This window comes from Elephantulus edwardii, unplaced genomic scaffold (genome assembly GCF_000299155.1).
Source record: "Elephantulus edwardii isolate Elephantulus edwardi_28Jun2011 unplaced genomic scaffold, EleEdw1.0 scaffold00068, whole genome shotgun sequence".
Taxonomy (NCBI): domain Eukaryota; kingdom Metazoa; phylum Chordata; class Mammalia; order Macroscelidea; family Macroscelididae; genus Elephantulus; species Elephantulus edwardii.
The window spans coordinates 11,049,749-11,061,637 of NW_006399818.1; the positions used below are offsets into that span (position 1 = coordinate 11,049,749).

Here is an 11,889-nt window from a genome sequence, read left to right on the forward strand (position 1 = left end):
AAAATTTAACAGAACAGCAAGCAACAAATGCTGGCGAGGTTGTGGAGAAACTGGAACCCTTATTCACTATTGGTGGAAGTGTAAAATGGTGCAACCACTGTGGAAGGCTGTATGGCGCTTTCTCAAAAAGTTGCAGATAGAGATTACATTTGACCCAGCAACTCCACTACTTGAAATATACCCCAAAGAGATCATAACTTACATCCAAGCATATATATGCACACCCATGTTTATCACAGCTTTATTCACAATAGCCGAGTTGGAAACAACCTAAATGCCCATCAACAAACAAATGGATAGAGAAGCTGTGGTATGTTCACATAGTAAAATACTACGCTGCATTGAAAAACAAGGAACTCATGAAATATTATACAAAACGGATGGCCCTGGAGGACATTATGCTGAGTGAAATATCTCAGTCACAAAAAGACAAATATTGTATAGTGCCACTGTCATAAAAAGGGACTGACATCAGGGTTGAAGGGAGTCTGAGAAAGAGGGGATAAATAATATATACTGCATTGAAACAGATGAGGGAGAGAACTGTTTAAAAACTATCTATGATTAGGTATTATTATCATGACAACAGTTCAGGATGAAGGCTGCATATTGGAGTGGACCTGGGGGGAGGGATTCTATAACAATGAAATAATTTTTCTTTTACTTTTCAAAGAGAAGAATGAATTGGGTGTTGACAGGGAGGGAGGGAGAAAAATGCAACAATGAATGAATGGAAATCCAAAGTCTCTGTAAATGTTCATTAAAATTTAAAAATAAGTCAATTATAAATGTTAAAAAAAAAATCCACTCAATGGAGTCAACTAAAAGGTTTCCTATGAAATACTTTTCAAATCCCTTAAAGGGCCAGTGTCCTTAACAAATGCTAAGCTTAATAAAATTTTATTTTTGCAAAGAAAAGTCAGAGCAAATAATACTACCACATTAAAGGTATTTCACCATTCTAAAATATTAATATACGAAGCATATAAAAAAATAAAAGGAAACACATGAAATATGAGAACTCACCATTCTTGTAGCTCGTGCATATGAAGGAAGCGGTTACGATACTCCCTTGGCAGCTCAAACTGGGACGGGATGGGGAACATGGATTCATAGAAGTCCCTGAGCACAGCCTTCACTGTCTGGGCATCTTTATGGTTGTGATCAATGTTGTCGTTCAGGCAAACAAACTTCCTGAAGTAACAGAGACCTAGGATTACTATAAGGAGTGCTGATTTCAAATATATTTTAAATGGACATTTAAAATCCACATTGGTGGATTTACTGATAGGAGTCTCCGGAGGAATTAACGTTCTGTGAAATTGCTCTTTAGCTGTTCCTTACCTGTAAACCAAGTGAACTATGGCAGATAATCTTCAAAGGACCCTCCAGCAATGTGAATAAAAGAGTAATTTATTTAAAGCATCCCCTATTAAGTGTTTCATCAATGTATTTAACTGACTGGAACATTTTATTAGCAGCTGGGGAAAAATTCGTAAGCCTCTAAAACTCAGTTCTATGAACTGGTTATTACAAGGAAAAACCTAGTAAAGGATTAAATACAGGCACTGTCAATCTGTCAACTACAGAATTGATTACTTGAATGACTTTTATTTAATATGCCTATAAGACCCCTGATGAGATGGATTGATTCAGTGACTGTGGTAATGGGAGTAGGCGTGTCAGAGACAATGCAATTGGCACAGGACAGAGCAGGCTTTAGGGCTGTTGTACGTAGGGTCGCTATGAGTCGCAGGCAACTCGACGGCACATAACAACAACAACAACATAAGCAAAGGTAGGATTCTAGAGTTCTGGAAAAAGTGATTGAGTTGTGCTTCCCTACTCGTTCAATAGGGAACTATGGTGGCACAGTTCCCAAAGGAACATAGTTTGAATTCACCAGCTAGCTCCTTGATGGGCTATCTCCTCCCATGTGATTTACTGCCTTTGAAAAGCCACTGGAGGGTCACCTATGAGTTGGTTCCAGCTTAACGGCACATAACTACAACTTGTTTAATGACTTTTTAAGGCAAATGTTAAAGCTGTGTTAAAGCAGTAGGTAATTAAAAAAAAAAAAATCTGATAAAGCCTTTAGATCCAATTATCAATTTACAGAAAGCACAACAAATACAGGAACATGTTAAACAACTGTTGTTGCTATGTGCTGTCAAGTTGGAAGTGATTCATTAGCTGATGTACCAGCAGGTTTTCAGAGGAGGTAAATCACACAGGAAGTGAATGCCCATCTTTCTTGGAGCAACAAAGCCCCTTACCCATTAGGCCAGAGAAATCTGAAGGCTAGAGAACATACATGCAACTGGGCTTCATCACATACACACAAAATGATTATGAAGTTAAGAAAATAAAGAAGGAAATTATATACAGACTTAACTGGAAGGAGTAGGCTTTATTAGCTATCAGTTACAATCAACAAATATGAAACTAGAAATAAGTGTTTATAAACACAATTCATGAAATATGTACAGTGACCAGAGTATTGATTAAGGAATTATTAATTTTTCAGATATGATAATGATACTGATTTGTTTTTCAGAGTTATTATTCTATAGACACTGAAAAATTTACAATGAAATGACACAATGTCTGAGGTTTATGTAAAAATAATAGGATAGTGGGAGTGAGAACTTAACTATGTTTAAGTGGCATTAGACTGGCATTGAACTGCTTCTTGTTGAAGCTGAATAATGAGCATACAAAGGTTTATTATTCTCTTCTCTAAACTTGGGAGAGTCTTTGAAATGAAAAGATACTAAAGAAGTATGACAACCAAATTTAAGCATGAGCTTTGATAATGATATGGATTGAAAACAAACGTAACTATATAGGGCATACAGGGTAACTAAGAAATATTAACGCAAACTGTAATATATGGTATGATTTCATAAAAATATTTTCAGTGTGTAGCAGTCGTCTCTTGGATTCTAGTAGACTATCTCTGTTTTAGAAGACTTATGTTAAAATAATCAGATGTAAAGTGTGTGAATGTCTGCAGCTTATTAGCAAATGGTTCAGAGAAACAAAAGAGTAGATATACATGCACGTACATATAAAGAGTGAGAAAGCTAATGTAGCAATGTGTTGCCAGCAAATAAATATATGAGTTGTGTGGTTTTTAAAATATTTTTCAGTCTATGGAAAAAAATTAAAGCCAGAGTATGTGAATGAGGCAAAGGGTTTGTGTGAGTATAGGGCAGTTAACACTAATGCTGCTAAGTGTCTGTCAAACACTCATTACACCTCCCAGTCCTTCCTTCCTAAGAGAACTTTCATTCTACTGTTAGGTCTTCCCACCTGGTCTAAACAAACACATCACTCCCTTCCATCAGGTCCTACTGCCTTTCATCAATGTTTATTTGAAAAATTAAATAGAATTAAAAAAAAATAGTACCTGGGATTTTTCCTTATGTCATCCAACTGTCCAACCACATGAGAAACATTGGTTCGGATCATTTTAAAAGCAATTTCCTCTTCTCCCATGATTTCAAACCTAATTATCAAACCATATGTAAAGAGTTTAAGTGTTTACACAGATATAAAGCAAAATTTCAAAGTGGGGAAAAAGGCTTTTTAAAACTTCATGGATGTGGCACTCAAAGATATTATTAAAGAAAATAACCTCCTGCAATTTTTAAAAAGAATTCTTTAAATAGACAAAATAATGAAAATCCTAGAGGTCAGTAATTATCCTTAAACTAAACAAAAAGAATACATGTATACTACTTACCTATATTTGTTTTTGTCCTTATATGCTTTGTGGATTTTATCAGTTACTGGTTTACAGTTAGTAACTAGACTCTTAGTGACTGGTGGCTGCAAGAAAATATAAGCAGATCAGGCAATGCATCAAGGCCAGGATGAGAGTGAAATAAATAGGCACTCACCTCAGGTAGAAAATGAAAAAATATAGAAAAAAAATTTGGTAATCAAGAGAAGTGGTGATATTTTCGGTGCTGAAACCCGGGAATAAAAAGAAACGGTATTTTAATATAATATTTGAAAACATCTTAATTGTCAGTTTGTCATACTGTGGTGGGTTGTATGTTGCTGTGGTCCTGGCATTGATGCCACAGGTATTTCAAATCCTAGCAAGGTCACCTGCGGTAGACAGGTTTCAGCAGAGCTGCTAGAACAAGACTGGCCAGGCACTTCTGAAAGAAATGGTCCTGGAGCATTGTCTGATATAGTACAAAAAAAATAAGTCGTCCCTCAGTGAAGAAGGCACTCAGGATAGGAGAGATTGTGAGGATGGCACAGAACTGGGCAGGGATTCAACCTACTGTACACAGCTTCACCAGGAGTCTAAATCTACTTGATAGGTACCTAACCAAAAACAACAACTGGCATTCACCACAGGCTGGGTGACTACTTTTGGAAGGGAGTTTCTTTCGATCACACCTTTTCCCCATTTCCCATGCCAAAGGGTATTCCAACTCGGGGCAACCCTATGATTACAGAGTACAACTATCCCACAGGATCTCTTGATCGTCATCTTTACAGACACAGACTGTCAAGCCTTTTGTTCATGGGGCCACTGAATGGGTTTGAACCTACAACCTTTTGTCTAGTAGTCAAGCTCACCATTTCTGTCACCCAGGGAGTTGAATTGTCCCATACTATCTGCTAAAACAGGAAGCTCTGCTATAGGAGTTATGCTGCCAATCCAAAGGCACACAGTTTGAATCCATCAGCCACTCACTGGGAGAAAGGGAGGCAGTCTCCTTCTGTGCCATTTACAGCCTCTGAAAACCCACTGGAGGGTCAGCTAGGAGTTAGTTCTGACTCAACAATACTCAACAACAACATTTGTTAAAAACAGTCTTATAAATTATTGCTATAATTTTCTTCAGAAAATAACTTTGTAATACAAAATAAAATGGTTGATATTACACTCATAAGTTAACTTGTGATTCTTACTCTGGCTAAGAGAAAAGAGTTCATTCAAAGAGTGCTAACTGAAGCTGACAGTATAACTAGTACTTATGTTCTAGATGTTTATTTGCCTTAGCTTCAAAACACCAACTTAAATTACTTGCAAAGTGGCTTTACTCACTTCTTAGCTCTGAAAGGCTAACTATTAGTTTTAAATCTCATTCAAGGAATTTGGGAAACACTTAAGATACTTATCATTCAAGGAGCTCTGGTGGCCTTTGGGACGTTGTGCTGCCAACACAGGCAGATGGTTTGAATCCACCAGCTGCTCTGAGGGAGAAAGACAGGAAATCTCCGCCATGCAATTTATAACGTCTGAAAACCTGCTGGGGGGTCAGCTATGAGTTAGTTCCAACTCGATGGCATGTAACAAGATTTTTCTGCTAATGGATGAAACTGGACCTATTTCAAGAGAAGATCTAAGCCAGATAATTTACATACAGTGATTAAAAATAGATGGTATCAACTCTGTGATACTACTCCTGATGTGTAAAAAGTCTCATAACTGAGAAATTCTTCAGCCTATGTAATCTAAATTACAATTAATTTTAAGAAAACTAAACTGGTTCTCTTCTCTTTACAGGAAGGAATAAAGTCTATTGTGATGACACACATTCTGTTATTCATTAAAAACATAAGTGTAAATGACTATTATCATTTATATGGTCTCCAAAGTGAGTTTATAGAGTGTTTCCCCACAAATATACTTATTCAACAAGATTGGGCCAAAGATCCAGAATAATCTCCTGAGGCTGCAGATTAGCAAATTGAGCTGCTGTTGTTACCAGGCAGTTTCCGGATGTGGGCTCCTCTCCGATCCAAGGACCCGGAGCAATCTTACCCCTTCATGCAGGAGTTGTTTACATCAATAGATATTAACTGAGTTTGAGATAAATGCTGTTAATTACAGAACATACTGAAAGTGCTAGTCTACAAATAGAGATTAACAATTACCCTCAATTTGACACACTATCATGTAGGTAATCTGTGTGTGTGTCTAAGTTTGTTTGGGAGTTTTCTATAGTCAAATTACACCATGTTTATGGAATAACATCTCACTTTTAATCCTAATTTTAAATATAATTTTATTTTGTAAGCATTTATCTATGTGTTAAAAGGAATTCAAGCATTTATTAATATACCCTCATATCATCAACTCTGACATGCATAAGTTTTAATATTTTTAACTTCTCTGAAACTGGGGTATATCTCAAACTCTTGGTTATCAAGTCTTCCAATACTTCAGTCAAGTTACGTGCCATCCAGCTGTTTAAGATTCACAGTGATGCTACAGGACTGCCCACAGGGTTTCTTAGGCTATAATCTCTATGCGAGAAGACAGCCAGGTCTTTTCTCCTGTTAAGAGCTGTGGGGTGGTTCAAACCTCCAACCTTTTAGCTTGTAATCACGTACTTAAGTGCCACACGGGATCAGAGTCACCTGAATATAGTTGTCTGCAAATTATCCACTTACTCCTTCAGGTAAGATCAAGTACTCGTATGAAAACACTTTAATGAAAGAAGCCACTTCATCTGATGAGTATTAACTTGGTTCATGTTTAATGTCAGGGTTGTTTACCCAGGCCACCTAAAATACTTTTGGGCTATCTTCTGCCACTCTTGGTGAACAAGATGGGCTTAAAACAAATATGAATATTCAGCTTAAACATCCATTGTGTTGACTACCATTCATTTGGCTCTGACACATACTGAGACTCATCAACAGCCTGTGTGATGCTGGTGACATAACTTTACTTGCTGAAAGTGAAGAAGATATGAAACACTTGCTGCAGAAAATCAAGAACTAGAGCCTTCAGTATGGATTACAATTCAACATCATGAAGACAGAGATCTTCACCATAGGCCCAACAATCAACTTTATGATAGATGGAGAAAAGCCTGAAGCAGCTAATGATTTTGTCTTGCTTGGATCAACAATCAATACCCTTAGGACAGCACTCAGGAAATCAGGAGACATATTGCATTGGGCAAGTCTGCCGTCAGGGACCTCTCCAAAATGGTGAAGAGCAATGATGTCAGTCGAAGACTAAGGTGCACCTTATTTAGGGTGTGGTCTTTTCAATTAGCTGCTATGCACCAAAAAGATGGACAATGAATAAGGATGACAGAAGAAGAATTGATGCCTTTGAGTTGTGATGCTGGAGAAGAGTACTGAGTATTACCCATGGACTGCCAAAAGAACAGATACACCTTAGAAAGGTTGTGGTAGAGTACACTGAACAGGCAAGGATGGTGACACTTCATCTTTCATACTCTGGGCATGTAGCTAGGCAACGCTATACTTTGGGAAGGGACATCATGCTTGGAAAGATGGAGGGTCAGTGAAGGATGGATTGACACTGACTTCAGCACGAGGCTCTAGTGTGTAAGACACAATGAAGATGGCACAGGATAGGGCAGGTTTCAGGTTGGCTATTGATAAGGATGCAGTGAGTGGTACTTAACTTGATGGCACGTAACAACAACAACACACTGACCCCTAAGTACAACAGAACTAAAGCCCGTCAATCCTGTGCCATTTCACCAGCTCTGCGGTACTTACGCACACTGTTGCAGCCACTGTACCAATCCCTCTGGTTGAGAGTCATCTTCTTCTTCACTGTGTCTTTACCAAGGTGTCTTTCTCTAGAGATTGATCCTTCCTGAGAACATGCTCAACAGTATGTGAGATGAAGTCCCACAATTCTCATGTCTAAGGAGCAGTACAATAAGATACTACACTTGATCTTAGCTAAAAGCCTGAGAAGCAATTTAAAGAGCATGCTAGCTGCACTTATTCCAAGGCAAGTTAGTTTGTTCTTTTGGCAGCCCATGATAGAGTCACTATTCTTCAACATCATCACAACTCAAAGGCATTAATTCTTCCTCAGTCCTCCTTGTACACTGCCTAACTTTCACATGCACACTGAAATACTTTGGCTTGGGCACACCTTAGTCTTCCAGGGACATCCTTGCTCTTTAGCACTTTAGAACGGTCTTTTGCAACATATTTGTCCAGTGCAAATGTTGTTTGATTTCTTGACTGTTCTTTCCGCTGGTGTTGACTGTGGGTCCAAACGAAATGAAACCTTTGACGTCAATCTTTTCTTCATTTAGGATGATGTTGTTTATTGGTCTAATTGTTGTTTTGTGTGCTATCGAGTTGCCTGTGACTCATAGCAAGCCTATGTACAACAGCTCTGAACCCTACCCTATCCTAAGCCAGTCACACTGACTCCCACACAACTACCCCCATTACCCCAGTCAATCCATCTCATCTGGGGTCTCCTCTCTTACACTGTCCCTCCACCATTCCAAGCATAATGACCTTCTCTAAGGACTGGTCCCTCCTGGCTACTTGACCAAAGCATGTAAGACAGAACATCAAAATCCTTGCCTGCAAGGAGCAACATAGTTTCACCCACTCCAGGACAGACTTTCTTGTTCTCTTAGCAGTCCATGCTCTGTTCAACATGCTTCTCCAGCATCCCAACTCAAAGGCATCTTCTTCTATTATCCTCAAGTCATTGTCCAGCTCTCTGATGCATAGCAATAATTGTGAAGACCATGGTCTGAATCAGGCGCATTTCAGTCTCTATACTGACATCACTGCTCTTTAGCACTTTGGAGAGGTCCCTGACAGGAGACTTCCTTAATGGAATTTGTCTTTTGATTTCCTGACTGCTGGTGCTAGGTGTATTTTTATTGTATATTGAACTATTTTATGTAGTCCATACTGAATGCTATAGTCTTTAAGCTTCAGATAATCTTTTCAGGAAGGAAGGCTGTGTGAGCGGCACACTGCAGGCTGTTAACGAATACTCCTCTAATACTGATACTTCAACAAACTAAGAGGTAAGTAGTAGTTATATAGTCATTAAGAAGAAAAAAATCTTTCTAAACAAGATATAAATAATTCTGGATTATCTGTGCTACCACCTTTCTGCACATTGCTGGGAGAGACTATTCCTTAGAGAGGGACATCATGCTTGGAAGGACGGTGAAAAGAGAGGAAGACCCTCAACTAGGTAGATTGGCACAGTGATTACAGCAATGAGGTCTAATGTGTCAGAAATGAGGACGGTACAGCACAGGACAGAGTTCAGACCTACTGTTCATACAGTTGCTATGAGTCATACTCAACTAGATGGCACCTAAGAACAGTAACAACACTGACAATTTCAATGCTGTCAAGACCACAAGAAGCATAGACAGAAGCATAACGATTGCCTGTTGTCCTTCCTTCCTTCCTTCCTCCCTCCCTCCCTCCCTCCTTCCTTCCTTCTTCATTTCAATGAACATCTACAGAGATTTTGGAATTCCATTCATTCATTGTTGCACCCTTCTCCCCGCCCCCCCACCCCACCCCCCCCTGTTTGCTCCTCTCCTTGAAAAGCAAAAGAAAAACTCCCTCATTGGTACACAATCCCCCAGCACATCCCTCAACCACACCCCCAACCCCAAATATAATCCACTCTGCAACCCTCATTCCGTACTCTTACGATAAACATAATGCCCTAAAATATAATACTTTAAACTATTCTCTCCCCCATAGACTTCAATGCCGTAAACATATTTCATCCAGTTTTTCTCAGTCTTACCCCCACCCCGATGTCAGCCTCATTCTACAACAGTGGCACCATATAGCATTTGTCCCTTTATGACTGAGATACCTCACTCAGCATAATGTCCTCCAGGGTCACCCATTTTGAATAATATTGCACGAGTTCCTGTTGTTTTTAAAATGGCATGAATATCTGCTTATAGCAACAATATAATTTGTTGTCTAAAAGAAAGCCTGGTGGCACAAATGGTTAAGTGCTGGGCTGCTAACTGAAAAGTCAAATGTTCAAACCCAACCAGTGGCTCCTGAGGGAAAGGAAAATCCTAGCAGCCTACTTCCATAAAGATTATAGCCAAGGAGATCCCATCAAGTGGTTCTGTTCTGTCACATATGATCACCATCAGTCAGAATGGAATCGAAGGCACAGGGCAACTCTTTGCTGTATCCCTATAAACACTTGGTTTTACAGAAAAATAACTCAAGCCACTTACCAGATTCGGATCATAGTATGCTTCCTGAGTTGGTGGAATGTTGTTTAGCTGAGTAATATTGGCAGGAAGCATTTTAGAGCAATTTATTAACATGTGCTCCAGACTGGTCAAATCCTAAAAAGCAAATAAAAGGACTTACTTCTTATATGCATGGTAAATTCTGCCTGTGGTTTTAAAAATTATGCATGTCTCCAAAAAGTATTTAAATCTATCTTTAAAAAGAGATTGATTATATGGCTCTTACGGGGAATATAATGACACTATTAAGACAAGGCAGAAAGACACAATACAGCTATAAATATCTCATCACTATGTCAAAGCACATACTGCTCCATGGACACAATTTTTTCTACGCCTAGAACTAAAGGAAGGAAGCACTGGTCCATAGGGAGTTGTGCTGCTAATTGGCAGTTCAAATCCAGCAACGGCTCCTTGAGAAAAGGTGAGCGGTGTGCTCCTGTGGAATTTACAGCCTTGGAAACTGAATGGAGGGTCAGCTATGAGTTAAGACTGAGTTGTTCAAGAAGTAGAAGCAGTCAGAACGGAGTGAACCACACACTGTCAGAGGTCCGGCTAAGCTCCGTAGCCAAGCACACCTGAAGAGCCCCAGCACAGGCCTTCTACAAGATTCTTACATGTACTATCCTCCAGCTCTTCTCCAAGCAACACAGTACCAATCCGTGCCGACTAGCCTAAAAAGCAAGCTCATAAAATATACACCTGACATTTAGTTTTCAATCCTGGTGTTAAAAATCAGACTTGTGAAGGGAGCTCTGGTGGCCTAGTGGCAAGACGCTGCACTGCAATCCCAGAGGTATGCCGTACAAATCCACCAGATGCTCTGCTGGAGAAGGAGGGGGCAATCTCCTCCTGTACCAGTCAGATCTGATTTGACGGTACACGTAAAAATAATACAATAAAAATTAAAAAAAAAATCAGACTTGTGGTAAAACTTCTCACAAAAGACAAAGAACTACTTTCACCTGTACTCAACTAAAAGCTGTAGGGGGAAAAATGAAAAACTGTCAAAATGAAAAATTTGAAAAAATGTCGTGAAGTCCAAGGGGGTAAAATACAATACCTGCAAACTTAGAGGCAGGTCGTGAATTCTGGTGGCCAGCGTTCGGATTTCTCTGTCAGACAAGACACCAGACTGGTCGGTATCCACTTCGTCAAACACCTGAGATATGTTCAGTGGCTGGACTGCACTCATGAGATAATAAAAGTAAGAGAAGGCAAACTGCATATCCTCAGAATGGCGGACTTTGTGAAAGGATGTCTTGTCAAATTCTTCAGGAAACCTGTCCAAATACAACAGAATGAGCTGTGCAGACTGAAAATACAAGTGATCCTTAACATTTTTGGGACTCGATGGTTCTGAATCAGGACGGTGGCAGAGAGTAGTGATTACACCATGAATACCAGAAGAACAAACGAATCTGCCTTGGGAAGAATGCAGCCTAAACGCTTCTTAGAAGCAAGAGGGGCAAGAATTCATCACAGGATGTTGGACATGTTATTAGGAGGAGGCAGCCGCTGGAGGAGGAGACGGGCATCAAGAAGAGGAAGAATCTCCATGAGAAGGAAGGAGTGACACAGTGGCCACATCATGGACCCAAACACACAAACTGTGAGGATGGCTCAATGCCAAGCACGCATTTTGCTCTAAGGTACATAGTGCCTCTATTTTAACAGAATCTATGTGGACATATTGCTAAGAGGTGCTATTCCTTGGAGAAGAACATGATGCTTGGAAGGGTGGAGGGTTGGCGAAGGACAGAAAGACTCTCAACCAAGTGGATTGACACAGTGATAGCTGCAATGGGTTTTTGTGTGTCAGGAAGTGTGAGGATGGCACAGGTTTTAGATCTTTTGTTCACAG

At 39.5% G+C, this 11,889-nt stretch overlaps 1 protein-coding gene across 1 annotated transcript in view; it reads right to left on the reverse strand.

Moving 5' to 3' along the window:
- Positions 1 to 11,889, reverse strand: part of GNPTAB (N-acetylglucosamine-1-phosphate transferase, alpha and beta subunits) — a 148,275-nt gene that overhangs the window by 12,050 nt on the left and 124,336 nt on the right. Inside the window, exons 15-19 of the mRNA XM_006888538.1 lie at positions 11,089 to 11,308; positions 10,008 to 10,121; positions 3,749 to 3,834; positions 3,413 to 3,511; positions 1,027 to 1,194 (exon numbers count right to left, since the gene is read on the reverse strand). Coding sequence (XP_006888600.1) covers positions 1,027 to 1,194; positions 3,413 to 3,511; positions 3,749 to 3,834; positions 10,008 to 10,121; positions 11,089 to 11,308 — 687 coding nt within the window. The remainder of the gene's footprint in view (positions 1 to 1,026; positions 1,195 to 3,412; positions 3,512 to 3,748; positions 3,835 to 10,007; positions 10,122 to 11,088; positions 11,309 to 11,889) is intronic.